The sequence below is a fragment of the Hyaena hyaena genome, unplaced genomic scaffold (genome assembly GCF_003009895.1).
Source record: "Hyaena hyaena isolate Hyena2069 unplaced genomic scaffold, ASM300989v1 scaffold_982, whole genome shotgun sequence".
In the NCBI taxonomy this organism is placed as follows: Eukaryota; Metazoa; Chordata; class Mammalia; order Carnivora; family Hyaenidae; genus Hyaena; species Hyaena hyaena.
In genome coordinates, this window is record NW_024081606.1 from 613,568 (window position 1) to 638,907 (window position 25,340).

The following is a 25,340-nucleotide window of genomic DNA, read 5'->3' on the forward strand; positions in this document are numbered from 1 at the left end:
AAAAAAAATTTAAGATAGATTAAGAACAATCATGGTTTCTTACACTTGGAAAAGTATTTTCTCTTTTTTATAATACTTTTCCTCTGCCCATTCTCCTGGGTTTTTGGCTTCGTCTTTGAAAGAAATGTGGTTTTACTTAATAATTCCAAATAGGATAAGGGATACTAATACTTTTTTTTTTAAATGTTTTATTTATTTCTAGGAGAGAGAGAGAGAGACAGCGTGAGCAGGGAAGGGTCAGAGAGAGAGGGAGTCACAGACTGAAACAGGCTCCAGGCTCTGAGCTGGCAGTCAGCACAGAGCCCGACGAGGGGCCGGAACCCACGAACTGCGAGATCATGACCTAAGCAAAAGTCGGACGCTTAACTGACTAAGCCACCCAGGCGCCCCATGGGGGATACTAATACTTAACTATTGTTTTCATTCCAAAACATTTCTTTTTTGATGGTTGTGTTATATATAAATTTTACATGTTATTCCATATGATAACTGTAGGCATATCCTAACTAGACTTGACAGATTTAGGCTAAAATAGTCTTCTCCCTCACCTAATCAAAATCAAACTAATTCTGAATTTATGAGACTGCAGACCTTCAATAATGCACAAGTGTCACATTAATTAAAAAGCAAAAAGATAGGAGCTAGGCACAAACATGGCCAGTTTGACTTTGACCTTCAACTAATGACATTTTAGGTAGATCGCCCTCGTGGCTGGGAATATCTTGGAAATATGTGGCTAATTTGTGACATGGAACTATTTAATTATATGTGAATAATCCCATCTTCTACTCTCACTGAGCGCTTTGCCAGGGAATTGAAGATTGCTTCAGCCTTTGAGCAAGAAATGGAATTCCATATTATGGACTCAGTAGGGATAAAGCCATTGGCTGTGCATTTTCTCTTCTGTCTCTTGAGAGAATCATATGGTTATCACTGTAAGGGTGAAGGCTGAGACCCTCCCAAAGACCCTTGATGTTTTACTGAGATACCAAAAAAACTCTCTTTAAATGAATAGTTTTGGTTGGGGTAGTTGGCAGATTGAAAAGCAGTGTGTTTATTTCATGGTGAATTGGTGATGCAAATCTCAGTACCATTGTATTATGTAGTATTGTTACCCATACTGTGTATTTAATAACACATTCTTCTTTGTAGGATAATCCTGATGTTATAGACACTCCTATGGACTTCAGCACTGTGAAAGAAACTTTGGAAGCAGGAAATTATGGTAGTCCTCTGGAATTTTATAAGGACGTTCGCCAAATATTCAGCAACTCCAAAGCTTATACCTCTAATAAAAAGTCAAGGGTATGAAAAAATGATATTAGGTAGATTAATTATCTAAGTGGTTACTAAATTATATATGTATCAACTAGTTTTCTTTTACCAGTTTTAAAATTGCTAAAGAAGTATGTATTACAATTCTGACATAGTTATTGAAGTTTCATTCTCTGTATCTTCTCTGAAGCAAGTTTATTAGCTGTGCTAAAGAAAGATACATTTAGCATAATCATTTTGACATTAAGTACTTCTTTTCTTCCTACCTGACTCTTCATTACTCTTTATTCATATTTCTATCTTTCAGAGAGACGTCAAAAAAGGAGTAGTAATTTAAGTTCCCTTTAATATGTCCAATTATAATTTGATAAATAAAAGTGGTTGATAGTATGTATATGAGATATTTGGATTAGCTCTGGGTATTTATGTTTCCTTTATTATAGCAAATAATGAACCATGTTGGGAAGTGGTAACTGTTTATTCATACTCACATTTAATACCTTCCCTGTTTTGTCAGAACTTAAATATCTTAAGAACAAAAAAGTAGTAATAATTTTTGGTTTTTATAATCACAGGGATCTGATTAACTTTTAAATCAGTTGTGCACTAAGTATATATTTGGCCACTTTCACTTCATATAAAAATGAATTTTCAGTAATTTCTGCAGGTATAATTTTTCCGCAATTGGTGTATTTCCTCCTTATACACTTACATATGTTTATATATTCTTTAAAACTGTAGGTTTTATATTTTGAAGCCTTTTTTCAGCTTATATATTATGAACATTTTCCCTTGTCATTATGACTTGTTGAAAATAGGAGTTTTAGTGTCTCCTATACTTTTCTACTATATGGTTGTTTTATGTTATTTAACCAGTGTTCTGGTGCTAGAGATTTAGATGGTTTCTAGTTTTTAACTTTATATGAATAATGCTGTGGCATTTTTAACATCCCTGAACATAATTATTTTGTGTGTGCAATTCACTGGTATTTACTTAGAATAAATTCCCAGAAGCAAAATTGTTAGTGTAAGGATAGGTATATTTAATTTTGGTTATATAATGCAAATTGCTGTTTTAGAATGTTGTTCCAATTAAAATCCTCACTGGAAGTGTGTGAGAATCTTTTTTCTACCCTTCTTAACGTTGGATATAATCTTTTAAAAATCTTTGTTAAGTTTTAGGTGAAAATGGCATCTTATTTTAAATTTTTAGGAAGAGTATGAAATAGCACATACATTTTGTCTGAAAGGATAATGCTGATATTGGCCCAGCCATGTTTATGCTCTTTATTTTTATATCATTAAAGTAGTTGGTTTCTACCTTTCAGATCTATAGCATGACACTGCGATTATCTGCCTTATTTGAAAATCATATTAAAAATATCATCTCTGAATATAAGTCAGGAATCCAGAGTCAGAAGAGGAGAAGGCCACGGTACAGGAAACGTCTAAGAAGCAGCAGCAGTTCGTTGTCTAGTAGCAGAGCTCCTAGGTATATTACACTGATGTAGCATTTTATGTTTTCAAGGCATTTGTGTATATTACCTCATCTCTTGAAGTTTATTGAATAGGTTGAGAAGATCCAAAGATCCAAACGATTTTTTTACGAACTCTTTGACTTGTGTAAAGTTGGAGTTGGTAACCCAAAGCTTTCTTTGTGTGGGTTTTACTTTTGCCAAAAGCTGATATTTTTTATTTTAATGATTGAAATTTAACTTTGTCATATTACCAATTTGAAACATTTCACTTAAATTATAGGGCATTTCTTTGGTCAGCTTAAGCATTTTGTATCATACTGTCTATCTTCATATATCGCTAATAGAAAAAAATGTTCATTGTTCTATATTTTTAATTGTAGTCCAAAAGGGAAACAGAAACAAATGAAGTTGCAGCCTAAAAATGACCAGAATACCTCAGTGTCTTATGCCAGGACTAGCTCTCCTTTCTCGTCTCCTGGTAAATATGTCTATTGTTTTTGGTGTTCTGTATTTAGTTTAATACTGATACTAAGAATTTAGAAGAGATTTAAAAAAAAGGGGGGGGCCGCCTGGGTGGCTTAGTCGGTTAAGCGTCCGACTTTCGCTTAGGTCATGATCTCGCGGTTCGTGGGTTCGAGCCCCGTGTCGGGCTCTGTGCTGACTGCCAGCTCAGAGCCTGGAGCCTGTTTCAGTCTGTGNGACTGCCAGCTCAGAGCCTGGAGCCTGTTTCAGTCTGTGACTCTCTCTCTCTCTGACCCTCCCCTGCTCACGCTCTCTCTCTCTCTCTCTCTCTCTCTCTCTCTCCTATAAATAAATAAAGAAAAAACATTAAAAAAAAGTTTAAGAATTTAGAAGAGGCAACATGGTTTATAGTGCAAAGAGCAATGGATTTGGATGTAGAAAAATTGTGTTTTGTTCTCAATTCTTCTCTTTAGCTGTGTGGCCCTGGGTAAGACATTAGTCCATTAGGATTCAATTTCTTCATTTTTAAAATGGAAGTGTTAAGACTGGATTAATTTTAAAATCTCTTAGTTTTAAAATTCTGTAGGGGCATCTGAGTGACTGAGTCAGTTAAGTGTCCAACTCTTGATTTCAGCTTGGGTCATGATCTGCAGTTCATGAGTCACAGGGCTGTACGCTGACAGCACAGAGCCTAATTGGGATTCTCTCTCTCTGCCCCGCCTCCTCTCTCCCCCTCTCTGTCTTTCTTTCTCTCTCTCTCTCTTAAAATAAATTTGACTTCCTCCTAATCCTCCTATACGTGCAAACATATGGTATTTGTCCTTCTCTGCCTGACTTAACACCCTCAAGGTCCAAGGGGGAGAAGAAGGGGGGAAATAGTGGGGGAAAGGGAGAGAGGCAAGCCATGAAAGACTCTTGAATGCGGAGAACAAACTGAGGACTGATGGATGTGGGGTGGGGGGAGATGGGCATGGAGGAGGGCACTTGTGGGGATGAGCACTGGGTGTTATATGGAAACCAACTTGACAATAAACTATTTATAAAAAAATAAATAAATAAATAAATTTAAAAAAGAAACTAAAAAAAATAAAATTCTATAACTATAATTTTTAACTCTTTACTGTGCTTAATAATCTAATGAAACATTTGTTCTCAAAATATTCATATTTCCCTCTTCAAGCAACTTGCATTTTTGATGTTGGAATAAAATGACAATGAGAGTTTTAAAAACAGCCTGTTTAATTTTCCTAAAAACATGATACTTATAGTAATATCTTTATACTTATATTAATATTACAATATTTTTAAATATAAGTTTCAGATGCTGCTGACGGCCTTTCATTATATTTACTTGATGATGAACTGGATGGGCCATTTTCTTCATCGAGCTTCAGTGGTTATAGCCGAAGTGGAAATAGCCATGATCCAGGGAAAGCCAAATCATTTCGGAATAGAGTTTTAACAATTAAACAAGGTAGGAAAGAAATATGGACAGGGCATTTATTCTTTGTTCTTTTTTGATGGCAGATGAATCATTTAAAAATTGATGTATTTAGGTAGTAAAAATTTGCATGACGATTTTAATGTTGTCAAATAAATTTGAATAAAATAGGGTTTCATATCCACAACCAGGAACAGGCCATTAGATTTTGACTAACTATTCCAAAATATATTTTAGTCTTTTAAAATAAAACATGAAATGAGTAGGTAGGAAAAACTAAATGAAGAGATATTTCAAAGCAAATGCTTTTTAAAATTTGAGATACCCCTTAAAAATATAAAACTTCTCTAAAGATGATTTTGGATTTTTTCCCTTTATTACTAAGATAGTTTAATATATAAAATATATATTTTATTTTATTTTATGTAAATTTTAATGAAAGATTAAGTAGCATAGCCATTGTCATTGAATTACTAAATAACTTAAAAATCGAGTTTCTAAAGATGTATTTTATATTGGTTATGTGAAAAACATTGAAACATATGATTACTTTAAAATAATTAATGCCTTTATTTTTCCCAATTTGTATCTTTATTCTCTTCTCTGATCCTGTTGCACATTGCCTACTCATGCCACTTTCTTTTCCCCCCTTTCCCCTTAACAAGCTATTAGGAAGAATAGCTTATACTTCTTGCTTCTATTTTCTTTCTGTCTAAAAACTCCTTTATCCTTTTATAGTATGGCTTCTGACCCAACTACTCCCAAAGTTGTCCTCTCCAGAATTACTAGTTCTCTTTAGTAACCAACCACTGTTTTGTTCTTAGTCCCTGTCTCCTTAATTTTGTCTCTCATTACATACTTTTGAATACCTCCACTAGTAACTCTACTGCCTGGCTTCTGTAATGACTATCCTACATATCTTTTTCTCCTGTATTTCTATATTTTCTGTTTCTTTTCTTTGACTCTACATACCTCCTTTTTACTGTTCCCCTCTGGTGTCTTGATTTGTTTGTTGGTTGGTTGGTTTTTCTTTGTTTTTGGTCTTCTACAAATAAAGGAACCTAATAGCTACATCAATCATCCTTATGGTTAGGACTCTCCAAATTCACATATCTAGACCTAACGTTTCTTTATTCTACCAGTCTCATTTCCAAGTACTTCTTAAAGTAATTGCTTTGGGTGTTTATCATCATCTTTCTGTCTCAAGCTTACTTCTGTTTCTGCAATCACTATTTTAATTAATGCCACCGCCATCTTTCTAGTCACCCAACTTAAAATCTTAAAGTGTTCTTAGACTCTTCTCCCTCATATCGTCAGTTGCTTGGTTTTATGAATTCTACAACTCTTTAATACCACCCAAATCTCTTGTCTACAGTTTCTATTGCTATTACTTTAGTCTTTAGCCTACTATATTAGTCAGCTTAGACTGTTACAATATGATACCACAGACTGGATGGCTTAAACAGCAGATATTTATTTTTAGCAACTTTATTGAGATATCACCTATAGAAATTGTATGTAATTGTAAAGTGTACAACTTCATGTTTTGATATATGTATACATTGTGAAATGGTCACCACAATCAAACTAATCATAATATACCCATCACCTCTACGTAGTTACCCTGTGTGTGTGTTTGTGTGTGTGTGTGCGTGCACGCACGTGTGTGTGTGTGTGTGTGTGTGTGTGTGTGTGTGTGTGTTAAGAATTAAGATCTCTCCTTTTAGGGACGCCTGGGTGGCTCAATCGGTTGAGCGGCTGACTGGCGCAGGTCATGATCTCGCAGTTCGTGGGTTCGAGCCCCACGTCAGGCTCTGTCCTGACAGCTAGCTCAGAGCCTGGAGCCTGTCTCAGATTCTGTATCTCCCTCTCTCTCTGACCCTCCCCTGCTCACGCTGTTAGTCTGTCTGTCTGTCTCTCTCTCTCTCTCTCAGAAATCAATAAAACATTAAACAATTAAAAAAAAAAGATCTCTCCTTTTAGCAAATTTCAAGTGTTCAATACAGTATTATTAACTATAATCACCAGGCGGTACCTTAGACACCCAGAACTTACTCATTCTGAATAATTGAATCTTTATACCTCCCCCAGTCCTCTCCCCCTAGCCCCTAGCCACCACCATCCTGCTCTGTCGTTCTACAGATATGACTGTTTTAGAATATATATATCTGAGAAAGTGACATTATGTAATATTTCTCTTTCTCTATCTTGCTTATTTTGCTTAGCATAATGTCCTTGAGCTCCAAACATGTTGCTGAAAATGCAAAATTTCCTTCTTTTCAAAGGCCGTGTAATATTCCATTGTGGGGTGTGAGTGTGTGTGTATGTGCATATCACTTTTTTTACATTCATCAATAGAAAAACATATATATTATTTCCATTTCTTGGCTATCGTGAATAATGCGGCAGTGAACATGGGACTACAGATATATCTTCAAGATCCTGCTTTTGGTTCCTTTGGATCCAGAAGTGGGGTTACTGAATTAAATAGTAGTTCTATCTTTATTTTTTAATGTTTGTTTATATTTTTTTGTAATTTTTTTAATGTTTTATTTAGTTCTGAGAAAGAGAGACAACGTGAGCAGGGAGGGTCAGAGAGAGAGGGAGACACAGAATCTGAAACAGGCTCCAGGCTCTGAGCTAGCTCTCAGCACAGAGCCCAATGCAGGGATCTAACCCATGAACCGTGAGGTCATGACCTGAGCCAAAGTCGAACACTTAACCGACTGAGCCACCCAGGCATCCCTGTTTATTTTTTTATTTTTTAAAATTTTTTAGAATAGATCATTGTCAAGTTGGTTTCCATATAACACCAAGTGCTCATCCCCACAAGTGCCCTCCTCCATGCCCATCACCCCTATTCCCCTCCCCCCCACCCTTATCAGTTCTCAATTTTGTTCTTAGCATTCAAGAGTCTCTCATGGTTTGCCTCCCTCCCTCGCCCCCACCATTTCCCCCCTTCTTCTCCCCCTTGTTCCTCCGTCAAGTTCCTCCTAATCCTCCTATACGTGCAAAACATATGATATTTGTCCTTCTCTGCCTGACTTATTTCGCTCAGCATAACACCCTCAAGGTCCATCCATNGTTCTCAATTTTGTTCTTAGCATTCAAGAGTCTCTCATGGTTTGCCTCCCTCCCTCGCCCCCACAATTTTTCCCTCCTTTCTCCCCCACGGTCCTTCGTTAAGTTCCTCCTAATCCTCCTATACATGCAAACATATGGTACCTGTCCTTCTCTGCCTGACTTATTTTGCTCAGCATAACACCCTCAAGGTCCATCCATGTTGCTACACATGGCCAGAATACGTTCTTTCTCATTGCCATGTAGTATTCCATTGTATAGATAAACCACATCTTCTTGATCCATTCGTCCTTTGATGGACACTTAGGCTCTTTCCATGATTTGACTATTGTGTAGAGTACTGCTATGAACATTGGGGTACATGTGCTCTTATGCATCAGCATTTCTATATCCCTTGGGTAAATTCCTAGCAGTGCTATTGCTGGGTCATAGGGGAATTCTAGTGTTAATGTTTTGAGGAACCTCCACACTGTTTTCCAGAGGGGCTGCACCAGTTTACATTCCCACCAACAGTGTAGGAGGGGGCCCGTTTCTCCACATCCTCGCCAGCATCCCAGACTTTAGCCTCTGCTGCAAAGCTGTCATCATCAAGACAGTGTGGTATTGGCACAAAAACAGACACATAGACCAATGGAACAGAATTGAGAACTCAGAAGTGGACCCAAAAGTGTACAGTCAACTAATCTTTGACAAAGCAGGAAAGAATATCCAATGTGAAAAAGACAGCCTCTTTAACAGATGGTGCTGCGAGAACTGGCCAACAACATGCAGAAGAATGAAATTAGGTCATTTTCTCACACCATACACAAAAATAAACTCAAAATGGATAAAGGACCTGAACGTGAGACAGGAAACCACCCAAACCCTAGAGGAGAAAGCAGGAAACAATCTCCTTGACCTCCACCGCAGCAATTTCTTACTTGACACATCCCAAAAGGCAAGGGAATCAAGAGCAAAAATGAACTCTTGGGACCTCATCAAGATAAAAAGCTTCTGCACAGCAAAGGAAACAATCCATAAAACTTATAGGCAACCGACGGAATGGGAAAAGACATATCAGATAATGGGCTAGTATCTAAAATCTATACTCACCAAACTCCACACCTGAAAAACAAACAATCCAGTGAAGAAATGGGCAGAAGACATGAACACACACTTATCCAAAGAAGACATCCAGATGGCCACCAGACACATGAAACGATGCTCAGTGTCCCTCCTCATCAGGGAAATACAAATCAAAACCACACTGAGATACCACCTCACGCTGGTCAGAGTGGCTAAAATGAGCAAATCAGAGGACTCTAGATGCTGGCGAGGATGTGGAGAAACACCCCTGTTTGTTTATTTATTTATTTATTTTTATTTCTAGGAGAGAGAGAGAGCGTGAGCTGGGGAGGGTCAGAGAGAGAGGGAGACACAGACTCTGAAACGGGCTGCAGGCTCTGAGCTGGCAGTCAGCACAGAACCCGATGCGGGGCTTGAACCCACGAACTGCGAGATCATGACCTAAGCGAAAGTCGGACGCTTAACCGACTTAGCCACCCAGGCGCCCCCCTGTTTATTTTTTAAAGACAGTGATAGTGCAAGCAGGGGAAGGACAGAGAAAGAGGGAGACACAGAATCCAAAGCAGGCTCCAAGCTCTCAGCTGTCAGCACAGAGCCCAACACGGGGTTCGAAACCATGAACCATGAGATCATGACCTGAACACCCAACCAGCTGAGCCACCCAGCCACCTCTCTATTTTTAATTTTTTGAGGAACCTCCATAACTATTTCCATCATGACTACCAATTTTCCATTTTCTCTACATCCTTGCCAACAATTGTTATCCCTTGTCTTTTTTTTCCAAAGACAAAGAACTTTGCCTGTAATATTTATTTCTAGAAAATGAGGTAAGTATACAAAAATACCACCAAGGGCCCATAGAGGTCAGACCTTTCCCATGCTCTGAATTTTCTCCCGCAGGGGCACTGTGCATGAGAGCTAGGAAGGATGAGGGGTTGCTGCCGATCTGTGCAGATGGAGGATGGAAGAAATAAGACACAGACATGTGGTGTTGCACTCCCAGCCACATCAGACACATTCTTTTCCTTTTTATAAAAATATTATTTTAATTCCAGTTAGTTAATATAGACTCTAGGTGTACAATATAGTGATTCAGTAATTACATACGTCACCCAGTACTCATCCTGACAAGTGCACTCCTTACTGCCCAATACATATTTAACCTATTTCCTCACCCATCTTCCCTCTGGTAACTATCAGTTTGTTTTCTATTAAGAGTCTGTTTCTTGATTTGTCTCTTTAGCTCCTTTTTCCCTTTGCTCATTTGTTTAGTTTCTTAAATTCTGCATATGAGTGAAATCATATATTTGTCTTTCTCTGATTGCTGTATTTCACTTAGCATAATACTCACTAGCTCCATTCATGTCATTGCAAACAGCAAGATTTCATTCTTTTTTATGGCTGAATTATATTCCATTCAATATATACCACATCTTCTTTATTATTTAATACATACTTGGGCTCTTTCCATATCGTAGGGAGTGTTGAAAATATTGCTATAAACCTAGGGGTGCATGTATGCTTTTGTGTTAGTGTTTTGTATTCTTTGGGAAAATATCCAGTAGTGTGATTGCTGCATCATAAGGTAGTTCTATTGTTAACTTTTTGAGGAACCATATTGTTTGGCACAGTGGCTGCACCAGATTGCATTCCCATCAACAGTAGAATAGGGTTCCATTTTTTCCACAACTTCACCAACATCTATTTCTTGTGTTCATGCTTTTAGACATTCTGACACGTAAGAGGCAGTAACTTATTGTAGTTCTGATTTGCATTCCCCTGATGATCAGTGATATTAAGCATGTTTTCATGTATCTGTTGGTCATCTGATGTCTTCCTTAAAGAAATACCTGTTTATCTCTTCTGCTCATTTTTAATTGGATTATTTGTTTTTAGGTGTTGTATACATTCTTTATATATTTTGGATACTAAACCTTTATCACATATATCATTTGTAAATATCTTTTCCCATTAAATAGTTTTATTGTAGTTTTATTGATTGTTTTCTTTACTGCTTCTTTATTTTGATGTATTCCCAATAATTTGTTTTTGCTTTTATTATCCTTTACTCAGGAAACATAAGTAGTAAGACGTTGTTACAACCAGTGTCAGAGAGGTTACTGTCTCTGTTCTCTTCTAAGACTCTCATGGTTTCAGGTCTCACATTTAGGACTTGAATCCATTTTGAATTTATTTTTGTGTATGGTGTAAGAAAATGGTGCAGTTTCGGTTTTTTGCATGTTTATGTCCAGTTTGCTCAACACCATTTGTTGAAGAGACTGTCTTGTTCCCATTAGATATTCATTCCTACTTTGTTGAAGAATAATTGACCATAGATTTGTTGGATTATTTCTGGATTTTCTGTTCTGTTCCATTGGTGCATGTGTCTGTTTTAATGCCAGTACCATACTATTTTGATTACTAGAGTTTTGTAATATAACTTGTAAGTCTCTAATTTTGATGGCTCCAACTTTGCTTTATTTTTCAACATTACTTTGACTATTCATGGTCTTTGTGGTTCCACACAAATTTTAGGATTGTTAATTCCATTATGTTTGTTATTAACTGTTGTTTGTATTTTGGTGCCCTATGTAAGGTGTATAATAAATATTTACAATTCTTTTATCTTATTGGATTATTTCTTTATTGCCTATTGTCCTGCTTTGTCTCTTATTACAGTCTTTGTTTTAAAGTCTAGTTTGTCCGCTATAAGTATCACTACTTCAACTTTCTTTTGACATCCATTTGTGTAATAGATGTTTCTCCATCCCCTCACTTGCAATCTGCATGTGCCTTTAGGTCTAAAATGAGTCTTGTTGTAGGCAGCTTATAGATGGATCTTGTTTTTTTCATCTGTTCTGTAACTCTGTGTCCTTTGATTCTGGCATTTAGTCCATTTATTTTCAAGTAACTATAGACAGATATGTATATCTATCGTGACATTTTATTGTCTTTGTCTTTTTTGTATTAATTTTTGTTTTAATTCCAGTATAATTAACATACAGTGTTATGATAGTTTTTGGTATACAATACAGTGATTCAGCAGCTGTGTACATTACTCAGTGCTAATCAGGATAACTGTACTCTTTAATCCCCTTCATCTATTTCACTCATCTCCCACCCACCTCCAGTCTAGTAACCAGTTTTTTTTTCTATAGTTAAGTGTCTCTTGTTTGTTCTCTCTCTCTCTCTTTTTCTCTTTTGCTCATTTATTTCTTAAATTCCACATGTGAGTGAAATCATATGGTATTTGACTTTCTCTGACTTATTTTGCTTATCATTATACTCTACCTTCATCCATGTTATTGTAAATGGCAAGATTTCATTATTATTTATGGCTAATATTCCATATGTATACCACATTTTCTTTATCCATTCATCTATTAATGGACATTTGGGCTCTGGGCATAAAGTGGCTCTTGTAAATAGTGCTGCAATAAACATAAGGGTGCATAGATAGATCCTTTGTGTGGTTTTTTTTTTTTAAATGTTTATTTATTTTTGAGATAGAGTGAGAGTGAGAGAGGGGCAGAGTGAGAGGGAGACACAGATTCCAAAGCAGGCTCCAGGCTCCAAGCTGTCAGCATAGAGCCTGACATGTGACTCGAACTCACAAACTGTGAGATCATAACCTGAGCTGAAGTTGACACTTAACTGATTGAGGCACCCCTGCATGAATCCCTTTGAATTAGTATTTTGGTATTCTTTGGGTAAATACCTAGTAGTGCAATTACTGGATCATAGAGTAGTTCTATTTTTAACTTTCTGAAGATATTCCATGCATTTTACACAGTGGATGCATGAGTTTGCATTCCCACCAACAGAGCAAGGGGGTTCCCCTTTCTCCACATCCTCACCAACACTTTGTTTCTTATGTTGTGGATTTTAGCCATTTTGACAGGTGTGAGGTGATATCCCATTGACGTTTTGATTTGCATTTTCCTGATGATTTGAGATGTTGAGTACTTTTTCTTATACTTAAAACAAACATTTATTTTCTCACAGTTCTGGAAGCTGAAAGTACAAGATCAAGGTGCCAATAGAGTGTCTAGTCAGGTTTCTCTTCCTGTTTTGCTAATATTAGGCTGCCTTCTTGGTATGTCCTCACATGAGTTTTTCACTGTATACCACAAATAGGAAGGGAAAGTGAGCATCGCTTGTCTCTTCCTCTACTTTTTTTTTTTTTACAAATACTTTATTGTCAAATTAGTTTCCACATAACACTCAGTGCTCATCCCCACAAGTGTCCTCCTCCATGCCCATCCCCCCCCCACATCCATCAGTCCTCAGTTTTTGTCAGCATTCAAGAGTCTCTCATGGTTTGCCTCTCTCCCTTTCCCCCACCATTTCCCCCCTTCTCCTCCCCCTTGTTCCTCCATCAAGTTCCTCCTAATCCTCCTATACGTGCAAACATATGATATTTATCCTTCTCTGCCTGACTTATTTCGCTCAGCATAACACCCTCAAGGTCCATCCATGTTGCTACACATGGCCAGATTTCATTGTTTCTCATTGCCATGTAGTATTCCATGGTATAGATAAACCACATCTTCTTGATCCATTCATCTGTTGATGGACACTTAGGCTCTTTCCATGTTTTAGCTATTGTGGAGAGTGCTGCTATGAACATTGGGGTACATGTGCTCCTATGCCTCAGCATTTCTGTATCCCTTGGGTAAATTCCTAGCAGTGCTATTGCTGGGTCATAAGGGAGTTCTATTGTTAGTTTCCTGAGGAACCTCCACACTGTTTTCCAGAGGGGCTGTACCAGTTTACATTCCCACCAACAGTGTAGGAGGGTGCCCGTTTCTCCACATCCTCGCCAGCATCTAGAGTTCTCTGATTTGCTCATTTTAGCCACTCTGACTGGCGTGAGGTGGTATCTCAGTGTGGTTTTGATTTGTATTTCCCTGATGAGGAGGGATGCTGAGCATCGTTTCATGTGTCTGTTGGCCATCTGGATGTCCTCTTTGGAGAAGTGTCTGTTCATGTCTTCTGCCCATTTCTTCACTGGGTTGTTTGTTTTTCGGGCGTGTAGTTTGGTGAGTTCCTTATAGATTCTGGATATTAACCCTTTATCTGATATGTCATTTGCAACTATCTTTTCCCATTCCGTTGGTTGCCTATTAATTTTCTGGGTTGTTTCCTTGGCTGTGCAGAAGCTTTTAATCTTGATGAGGTCCCAACAGTTTATTTTTGCTCTTGATTCCCTTGCTTTTGGGGATGTGTCAAGTAAGAAGTTGCTGCGGTGGAGGTCAAGGAGGTTGTTTCCTGCTTTCTCCTCTAGGGTGTTGATAGTTTCCTGTCTCACGTTCAGGTCCTTTATCCATTTTGAGTTGATTTTTGTGCATGGTGTGAGAAAATGATCTAGTTTCATTCTTCTGCATGTTGCTGTCCAGTTCTCCCAACACCATCTGTTAAAAAGGCTGTCTTTTTTCCATTGGATATTCTTTCCTGCTTTGTCAAAGATCAGTTGGCTGTATACTTTTGGGTCCACTTCTGAGTTCTCAATTCTGTTCCATTGGTCTATGTGTCTGTTTTTGTGCCAATACCATACTGTCTTGAGGATGACAGCTTTGTAGTAGAGGCTGAAGTCTGGGATGGTGATACCTCCCGTTTTGGTTTTATTTTTCAGTATTACTTTGGCTATTCGGGGTCTTTTGTGGTTCCATACAAATTTTTGGATAGTTTGTTCTAGTTTTGAGAAGTATGCTGGTGCAATTTTGATTGGAATTGCATTGAATGTGTAGAGTGCTTTAGGTAGTAATGACATCTTAACTATATTTATTCTTCCTATCCATGAGCATGGAATGTTTTTCCATTTCTTTGTGTCTTCTTCAATTTCCTTCATAAGTTTTCTATAGTTTTCATCATACAGATCTCTTGTATCCTTGGTTAGGTTTATTCCGAGGTATTTTATGGTTTTTTGTGCAATTGTGAATGGGATCAGTTTCTTGATTTCTCTTTCTGTTGCTTCATTATTGGTGTATAAAAATGCAACCGATTTCTGTACGTTGATTTTGTACCCTGCAACTTGGCTGAATTCTTGGATCAGTTCTAGTAGGCTTCTGGTGGAGTCTGTCGGGTTTTCTATGTAGAGTATCATGTCATCTGCGAAGAGTGAAAGTTTGACTTCCTCTTTGCCAATTCTGATGCCTTTGATTTCCTTTTGTTGTCTGATGGCTGATGCTAGGACTTCCAGCACTATGTTAAACAACAGTGGTGAGAGTGGACATCCCTGTCGTGTTCCTGATCTCAGGGGGAAAGCTCTCAGTTTTTCCCCGTTGAGGATGATGTTAGCTGAAGGCTTCTCATAGATGGCTTTGATGATGTTTAAGTAGGTTCCTTCTATCCCAACTTTCTCGAGAGTCTTTATTAAGAAGGGATGCTGTATTTTGTCAAATGCTTTTTCTGCATCTATTGACAGGATCATATGGTTTTTATCTTTTCTTTTATTGATATGATGGATCACATTGATTGATTTGCGAATGTTGAACCAGCCCTGTAACCCAGGAATGAATCCCACTTGATCTTGGTGGATGATTCTTTTGATATGCTGCTGGATTCGATTTGCAAGGATCTTGTTGAGAATTTTTGCATCCGTATTCATCAAGGATATTGGCCTATAGTTCTCTTTTTTTGTTGGATCTCTGTCTGGCTTGGGAATCAGAGTGATGCTGGCTTCATAAAATGAGTCCGGGAGTTTTCCTTCGACTTCTATTTTTTGGAATAGCTTGAGAAGAATTGGGATTAATTCTGTTTTAAATGTCTGGTAGAATTCCCCAGGGAAACCATCAGGTCCAGGGCTCTTATTTGTTGGGAGATTTTTGATCACTGATTCGATTTCTTCACTCGTTATGGGTCTGTTCAGGTTTTCTATTTCTTCCCGTGTGAATTTTGGTAGTGAGTGTGTGTTTAGGAATTTGTCCATTTCTTCTAAGTTGTCCAATTTGTTGGCATATAATTTTTCATAGTATTCCCTGATAATTGCTTGTATTTCTGAGGGGTTGGTTGTAATAAGTCCATTTTCATTCATAATTTTGTCTATTTGGGTGCTCTCTCTTTTCTTTTTGATAAGCCTGGCTAGAGGTTTGTCAATTTTGTTTACTTTTTCAAAAAACCAACTCTTGGTTTCATTGATCTGTTCAATTGTTTCTTTGGTCTCTATGTTGTTTATTTCTGCTCTAATTTTTACTATTTCTCTTCTTCTACTGGGTTTAGGGCGTTCTTGTTGCTCTGCCTCTAGCTCCTTTAGGTGAGCTGTTAGATTTTGGACTTGTGCTTTTTCTAATCTCTTGAAATAGGCCTGGAGAGCAATGTACTTTCCTCTTAGGACTGCCTTGGCCGCATCCCATAGATTTTGAATTGTTGTGTTTTCATTTTCATTTGTTTCCATATATTTTTTAATTTCCTCTCTAATTGCCTGATTGGCCCATTCATTCTTTAGAAGGGTGTTCTTTAACCTCCATGTTTTTGGCGGTTTTCCAGACTTCTTCCTGTAATTGATTTCAAGTTTCAAAGCATTGTGATCTGACAGTGTGCATGGTATGATCTCTATTCTTTTATATTTATTGAGGGCTGCTTTATGTCCCAGTATGTGATCTATCTTGGAGAATGTGCCATGCGCACTTGAGAAGAAAGTAAATTCCCTGGCCTCAGGATGTAAAGTTCTAAATATATCCGTCAGATCCATCTGGTCCAATGTGTCTTTCAAGTCCATTATTTCTTTAGTGATTTTCTGTCTGGTTGACCTATCCATTGCTGTAAGCGGAGTATTAAAGTCCCCTGCTATTAGCACATTCTTATCTATAAGCTTGTTTCTGTTTGTGATTAATTGTTTTAGATATTTAGGTGCTCCCATATTCGGTGCGTAGACATTTATGATTGTTAGTTCTTCCTGATGGATGGACCCTGTAATTATTATGTAGTGCCCTTCTTCATCTCTTGTGATTGTCTTTAATTTAAAGTCCAGTTTGTCTGATATAAGTATCGCTACTCCGGCTTTCTTTTGATTTCCTGTAGCATGATATATATTTCTCCATCCCCTTACTTTTAATCTGAAGGTATCTTCCCGTCTAAAATGAGTTTCTTGTAGACAGCATATTGATGGATTTTGTTTCTTAATCCATTCTGCTACCCTATGTCTTTTGATTGGAGCATTCAGCCCATTTACATTCAGTGTTATTATTGAAATATGTGGGTTTAGAGTCTTTGTATCTTTTGTAGGGTTCATGTTTGTGGTGGTGTCTCTGGTATCTTTGTTCCTTGCAACCTTTCCTTCAGAGCATCCCCCTCAGGATTTCTTGTAGGGCTGGCTTCGTGGTGACAAATTCTTTCAATTTCTGTTTATTTGGAAAGGTTTTTATCTCTCCTTCTATTTTGAATGACAGGCTTGCTGGATAGAGGATTCTTGGCTGCATATTTTTACTGTTCATCACATTGAAGATTTCCTGCCATTCCTTTCTAGCCTGCCAAGTTTCAGTAGATAGGTCTGTCACCACTCTGATAGGTTTCCCTTTGTATGTTAGGGCCCTTTTCTCCCTAGCTGCTTTCAAAATTCTCTCTTTGTCCTTGTATTTGGCCATTTTCACTATGATATGTCGTGCAGAAGATCGATTCAGGTTACGTCTGAGGGGAGTCCTCTGAGCCTCTTGTACTTCCACATTTACTTCCTTCCCCAGGTCGGGGAAGTTCTCTGCTATAATTTGTTCCAGGACTCCTTCAGCACCTTTCCCTCTCTCTTCCTCTTCTGGGATTCCTATGATACGGATATTGTTGCGTTTGACCGTATCGCTGAGCTCTCGAATTCTTCTTTCCTGTTCCTGGATCAGTTTGTCTCTTTTTTTGTCAGCTTCTTGTTTTTCTATAATGGTGTCTTCTAAATCACTTATTCTCCTTTCTGCCTCTTCAATCCGTGCATTGGAGGCCTCTAATTTATTATGGATCTCATTTATCGCATTTTTTAATTCTTCATGCCTATTTTTATTTTCCATTCTGTCTGTAGCCATAGTTTCTTTGATGTCCCCTATGTTTTTTTCAAGCCCAGCTATTAATTTTACCATTATTATTCTAAAATCTTGTTCAGTGATGCTGCTGATATCTGTTTTGAGCAGTTCATTAGCTGTCATTTCTTCTTGGAGTTTCTTTGGAGGAGAGGTCTTTCGTTTCGTCATTTTAGTTAGCTTTCCGGCTCTTGTTGGTTTTAAAGACCTATTATTCTCTCTGTTTCTATGAGCACTGCTATATCCAAGAAGGCTCTTTGACTTTCCAGGGCCTACCCTTTCAGAGAGTGTTTTTTGAATGGTATCCCCTGGTCTCTCTTGTTGGGACCTTGGTTATTTTATTTTCCTATTCGTAGTGATATTTGGGACTCTCCACCTTGTGCACTCTAGCTTGTTTCTTGAGGTAGCCCTGGAAAAGAAAACAGACAGACAAACACACAGGGAGCAGGAGCACACAAACGCACAGGCTAATTCAACTAACATGCAAAGCGAGAGGGAAAACGAAAAAGTTAAGAGAAAAGACGGAGGAGGGAGGGCGAATAATAGGGAGTATAAAATACATAAAAGGGTCGAAAAGGGGAAAAGAAAAGGAAAAAAGAAGAAAACCGATGGACAAAGTACGGTTTAAAGCATATAACCGGATTTCCCAGCTACAGTTAAATAGCCATGTGTATGCAGTGCTGCTTGAAGAGCATAGAGAAAGAGAGAGAAGGGGGGGCGGGATGAGGCACTATTGGAAATAGAATGAACAGGCAGAAAGGATAAGAACCTTTTTTCAAAGAGGTAAAGGGTAGAATATGGTTGGATAGGTGAGAGAAGGGTGCTGGAATTATCCAGAGAAACTATATAGTCTAATTACTCCTGAGAGAAATAGCTGAAAATGTCAGTATGTCTAGAATTTACATTTACAGAATGGACTCGTGATTGTTTAAGCAAGCTGGCAACCAGAGTTAATCAGGTCTGTGTTCTGGGGAAAAAAGAGAGAAAAGAGAAAGAAGAAGAAAAAAAGAAAGAGAAAAAAAGGGAAAAAAAGAAAAAAAAAGGAAAGAAAAAAAGGGAAAAAAAAAAAGAGGGAGGAGGGCACCTCTCAGGCAGGGATGGGCGTGGCGTGATCCAGTCCCTTTTTGAAGGAAGCGGTGCTCCTCGCTTTTTTGGGCGTGTAAACTCCCGGTACCGGGGGCACAGCCGAAGTTGGTTGCACTCTTCAACTCAGGCCAGTTCCAATCTCCAAATCTCCGTCCCCGCGCTCTGCTGAAATTGCCTGAGACACAGCTTCCCAGGCAACCCCCTTGGGCAATTCCAGGCCCCCTGTGGAGCTCTGGGGGCGGAGTCAGAATCCCTGCTTCCTTCTCTGGGTCAGGCTGGCACGCATGGGCGGGGGCTTGCCCTCAGGGTTTTCTGAGCCCGAGTCCGCTGGAGTGAGGAAAACTGGGTCCCTCTATGGCTCGTCACCCGAAACACGAACTCACAGGGTAATTTCCCAGTTTTTAGTGCTTTGCTTTCCCTTCCCTCTCGAGTTCCAGCCAGCCAGGAGCGTGGGCACCCGGTGTCCGCGCGGCTCTTTCAGGGGCCCCAGCCGCCCGGGAGCTACAATGGCGGCAGGCGCGCCACCACTCTGAAGTCTAGCCTCCAGGAGCCAGCACAAAGCAGCAGTTTGTTTGCTCAGCCCCCTCCAGGACCAGTTGGTGCGAGGGGACCTGGTGTGCAGGTATTTGGCAAGTACGGTCTTTCTATGCACCGAGCGGAGGTTTTTCTCCCCCGTGTGGAGGTTTTTCTGTTTTGGACTCTCTCCTTTTCCCCTCTCACTCCCAGTAGAGGGTAGAGGGGGATCGCCTCCCACCCTGGAGTCTCCGATCCCAGCCTGATTTTATCTTCTCCGGTTCGCACTCACGTTAGAAGACTCTCTCAGTGGATTCTGCGTCCTTTTTCTCCCAATCTCTCAGGTTTTGTAAGGTTTCCAATGGCTTCAGATCTTTTCTGTGTGATGTATGGGCGCGAGTGCAAGTACGGAGCTCCTTACTTCTCCACCATCTTGCCCTCTCCATCTTGTCTCTTCCTCTTCTTATAAGGACACCAATTCTAGTGCTTTGGTGCCTACACTTACGACTTCATTTACCTTGAATCACTTCCTTAAAGGATCTATCCCAAATAAAGAAACATTGAGGGACAGGGCTTTAACATAGGTTACTTTTTTTAAGATTTTATTTAAATTCTACTTTGTTAACATAGTGTTATATTTGTTTTAGGTGTACAGCATAGCGATTCAACACTTCCATACACACCCAGTGCTCATCACAAGTTCAGTCCTTAATCCCTTTCACCTATTTGACCCAATTTATTCATCCATTGACCTCTGGTAACACGCTGTTCTTTATAGTTAAGAGTCTGTTTCTTGGATTGCCTCTCTCTTTTTCCCACCATACTCATTTATTTTGTTTCTTTTTTTTTTATTTTTTTTCATGTTTTTTCTCTTATTTCTAGGAGAGAGAGAGAGACAGCGTGAGCAGGGGAGGGTCAGAGAGAGAGGGAGTCACAGACTGAAACAGGCTCCAGGCTCAGAGCTGGCAGTCAGCACAGGGCCCGACGCGGGGCTCGAACCCACGAACCGCGAGATCATGACCTAAGCGAAAGTCCGACGCTTAACCGACTAAGCCACCCAGGCGCCCCTCATTTATTTTGTTTCTTAAATAACACATATGAGTGAAATCATATGGTATTTGTCTTTCTCTGACTTATTTCACTTAGCATAATACTTTCTAGCTCCATCCATGTCGTTGCATAAGTAACATTCCATTGTATATATATACCACATCTTCTTTACCCATTCCATTCATCACCAGATGGGAATTTGGACTGTTTCCATAATTTGGCTATTGTAGATACTGCTGCTATAAACATTGGTGTGCATGTATCCCTTTTAATTAGTATTTTGGTATTCTTTGGTAAATACTTAGTAGTGCAATTGCTGGATCATAGGTTAGTTCTGTTTTTTAACTTTTTGAGGAACCTCCATCCTGTTTTCCAGAGTGGCTGCACCACTTTGCTTTACCAATAGTGCAAAAAGGTTCCCCTTTCTCCACATACTTGCCAATACCTGTTATTTTCTGTGTTGCTGATTCTGACAAGTGTGAGGTGATAATCTCATTGTAGCTTTCATTTGTATTTTCCTGATAATGAGTGATGTTGAACATCTTCTCATGTGTCCGTTGGCCATCTATATGTCTTCTTTGGGAAAATGTCTATTCATATCTTCTGCCCATTTTTTAAATTGAATTATTCATTTTGTGGATGTTGAGTTTTAGAAGGTCTTTATATATTCTGAACACCAAACCTTTATCAGATATGTCATCTGCAAATATCTTCTCACATTCCATAGGTTGCCTTTTAGTTTTGTTGATTGTTTCCTTCTCTGTGTAGATTTTAATGATGATGAAGTCCTAGTAGTTCACTTTTGCTTTTATTTCCCTTGCTTGAGGAGACATATGTAGTAAGAAGTTGCTACTGCCAATGTAAAAAAGATTAACTACCTGTGTTCTCTGATTTTAATGATTTTAATGGTTTCCTGTCTCACATTTAGGTCTTTCATCCATATTGAATTTATTTTAATATATGGTGTAAGAAAGTGGTCCGTTTCATCTTTTGCATGTTGCTGTCCAGTTTTATTAACACCATTTGCTGAAAATACTATCTTAGTTGCATTGCATGTTCTTTCCTGCTTTGTTGAAGATGAATTCACCATATAGTTGTGGGTTCATTTCTGGGTTTTCTATTCTGTTCCATTGATCTATGTGTCTATTTTTATACCAGTACCATACTGTTTTCTTCCCTGCAGCTTTGCAATATAACTTGAATCCCAGAACTGTGATGCCTCCAGCTTTACTTCTCTTTTTCAAGGTTGCTTTGTCTATTTGGGGTCTTTTGAGGTTCCAAAGAAATTTTAGGTTGTTCTAGCTCTGTGAAAAATGCTGTTGGTGTTTTGATGGGGATTGCATTAAATGTGTAGATTGCTATGGGTAATATAGACTTTTTAATGATATTTGTTCAGATCCATGAACGTAGAATGTCTTTCCATTTCTTTGTTTCATCTTCAATTTCTTTCATGAGTGTTTTCTAGTTTTCAGAGTTCAGGTCTTTCAACTCTTTGGTTGTATTTTTCTGTTTATCATTAGTTTTGGTGCAACTGTAAATGGGATTGTTTTCTTAATTTCTCTTTCTGCTGTTTCATTATTGGTCTGTAGAAATGCAACAGATTTCTGTACATTGATTTGTATCATGTGACTTTACTGAATTCATTTATAAGCTCTAGCAGTTTTTTTGGTAGAGTCTTTCAATGTTTCTATAAAGATTATCATGCCATCTGCAAATACTGAAAGTTTTACTTCTTCCCTGCTGATATGGATGCCTTCTGTTTCTTTTTGTTGTCTGATTTCTCGGGATAGGATTTCCAGTACAATGTTAAATAACCATTGTTAGAGTGGACATCTCTGTCTTGTTCCTGACCGTAGAGGAAAAGTTCTATTTTTCCCCCATTAAGGGTGATATTAGCTGTGGGTTTTACATATATGGCCTTCATTATGTTGAGATATGTTCCCTCTAAACCTATTTTGTTGAGCCTTTTTATCATTAATGGATGTTGTACATTGTCAAATACTATTTCTGCCTATTTTGTAATGATCATATGGTTCTTATCCTTTCTTTTATTAATGTTGTGTATCACACTGATTGATTTGCAAATATTGAAATACCCTTGTCACCCCAGAATAAATCCTACTTGATCATGGTGAATGATTTTTTTAATTTATTGTTGGATTCAGTTTATTACTGTTATGTTGAGAATTTTTGTGTTCATATTCGTCATCAATATTGGCCTAATATTCTCTTTTTTAGTAGAGTCTTCATCTGATTTTGGAATCCAGGTAATGCTGGTCTCATATAATGAATTTGGATATTTTCTGTCCTTTTTATTTTTGGAATAGATTGAGAAGTATGGGTATTAACTCTTCTGTAAATGTTTCATAGAAATCGCCTGTGAATCTATGCATCCATCTGGCCCTGGACTTTTGTTTGTTGGGAGATTTTTGATTACTGACTCAGGTTCTCTGCTGGTTATCAGTCTCTTCAAGTTTTCTATTTCATTCTGTCTCAGTTTTGGTAGTTTATATGTTTCTAAGAATTTACCCATTTCTTCCAGATTGTCCAATTTGTTGGCATATTTTTTTCATAATATTCTCTTATAATTCTGTTTCTGTGGTGTTGATCATTATTTTTCCACTCTTTTTTGTGATTTTATTTCTTTGGGTCCTTTCTCTTTCTTTTTGGTAAGTCTGACTAGAGGTTTATCAGTTTATTAATTTTATCGGAGAACCAGCTTCTGGCTTCATTGATCTGTTTTACTGTTTTCATTGTTCCTGTGTAATTTATTTCTGCTCTAAGATTTATTATTTCCTTCCTTCTTCTGGCTTTAAGTTTCATTTGTTGTTTTTCTAGCTCTTTTAGGTGTAAGATTAGGTTGTTTATTGGAGGCATTTCTTGCTTCTTGAGTAGGCTTGTAGTGCAGTATACTTCCCTCTCAGGACCTCTTTTGTTTTCTACATCCCAAATGTTTTGGACTTTTGTGTTTTCATGTTCATTTGTTGCCATATATTTTTCCATTTCTTTGATTTCCTGGTCGACCCATTCATTGTTTAGTAGCATGTTGTTTAAGCTCTATGTATTTGTGGTCATTCCAATTTTTTTGTTACTGTTTACTTCTGGTTTCATAGTGTTGTGGTCAAAATAGATGCACAGCATGATGTCAGTATTTTTTTATTTTTTGAGGCCTGATTTATGACCTAGGATGTGATCTGTTCTTGAGAAATGTCCATGTGCACTTGAAAAGAATGCAAATGGTTCTGTTTTAGGATGGAATGTTCTAAATATATTTGATAATTCCATCTGATCCAGTGTAGCACTCAAAACCATTGTCTCCTTGATTTTCATTAGATGCTCTGCCCATCAATGTTAGTGAATTGTTAATGTCCCCTTCTATTGTGTTATTATTAATTTGTTCCTTTATGTTTGTTATTAATTATTTTATATATTTGGTTGATCCGATGTTGGGTGCTTAAATATTTATAATTGTGAGGTCTTCTTGTATTTTCTCCTTTATTATGATAAGTGACCTTCTTTATCCCATATTACAATCTTTGTTTTAAAGTCTAATTTGTCCAATAAATATATTGCTACTATGGCTTTCTGTTGACCTGTGTTTGTGTGATAAATGTTTCCCCATCTCCTCACTTTGAATCTGCAGGTGTCTTTATGTCTAAAATGAGTATGTCATGGGCAGTATATAGATGGGTCTTTTTTTTTTTTAATCCATTTTGACACTATGTCTTTTGATTGGAATGTTTAGTCCATTTACATTCAGAGTAATTATTGATAGATATGTATTTAGTGATGTTTTATTACTTGTTTTGTCATTGTATCTGGAGATTTTCTCTGTTCCTTTCTTGTCTTTCTCACTGTTGGTCCTTCACTCAAAGTTCCCCTTAATATTTCTTACAGGGCTGGTTTAGTGGTCAGGAACTGCTTCACTTTTTGTTTGTTTGAGAAACTCTTTTATCTCTCCTATTCTGAATGACAACCTTGCTGGATAGAGTGTTTATAGCTGCGGATTTTTCCCATCCAGCACGATGAATATATCATGCCACTCCCTTCTGGCTTGCCAAGTTTATGTTGAGAAATCTGCAGCTAGCCTTCTGGTTCTTCCCTTGTAACTTAAGGACTTATTTTGTCTTGCTGCTTTTAAGGGTTTTTATTTATCACTATATTTTGCCAGTATAATTATAATATATCCTGATATTGTTCTGCATTTGTTGATTTTGATGGGAATTTTCTGTGCCTCCCATATTTGGATGTCTGTTTCCTTTCAGATTAGGTAACTTTTCTGCTGTTTTTCTGTCCCCTTTTCTCTCTCTTCTTCTTCTGGGACTCCTATAATACAAATGCTTTTACATTTGATGGAATCATTAAGTCCTCTAAATTTATTTTTGTGTTCCCTAATTTTTCTTTCTCTCTTTTTTTCAGCTTCATTATTTTCCATTATTTTGTCTTCTATATCTTTTTTTTGTCTTCTATATCTCTAAATTGTTCCCCTGCTTCTTCCAGCATCCTGTTCATTGCATCAAGCCTGTTCCAATCCCATTTATAGCATTCTTCATTTCTGAATTCTTTTTAAAACTCTTTTATCTCTGTGGGTAAGGGTCTCCCTGATGTCTTCCATTCTTTTCTGAATCCCAGTGAGTATCCTTATGATTCTTGCTTTAAATTTTCCATTAAGCATGCTATTTATATCTGTTTTGCTTAGATCTATGGCCATGGCCTTATCTTGTTCCTTCATTTGGGATTAATTCCTCCATCTTTGTATTTTGTCTTAAGTCTCTGTCTTCGTCTATGCATTAGGAAAGCAGTTATGTGTCTTGCTCCTGAAAGTAATTGTTTTATGATGAGGTCATATAGTTTCCAATAGCTGGCACTTCAGGGATTCTCTTTGGT

General features: G+C 37.9%; 1 protein-coding gene across 1 annotated transcript in view; it reads left to right on the forward strand.

Annotated features, from left to right (window-relative positions):
- BRWD3 (bromodomain and WD repeat domain containing 3) overlaps window positions 1-25,340 on the forward strand; it is a 186,644-nt gene that overhangs the window by 150,029 nt on the left and 11,275 nt on the right. Inside the window, exons 37-40 of the mRNA XM_039221266.1 lie at window positions 1,153-1,305; window positions 2,604-2,767; window positions 3,134-3,231; window positions 4,531-4,689. Coding sequence (XP_039077197.1) covers window positions 1,153-1,305; window positions 2,604-2,767; window positions 3,134-3,231; window positions 4,531-4,689 — 574 coding nt within the window. The remainder of the gene's footprint in view (window positions 1-1,152; window positions 1,306-2,603; window positions 2,768-3,133; window positions 3,232-4,530; window positions 4,690-25,340) is intronic.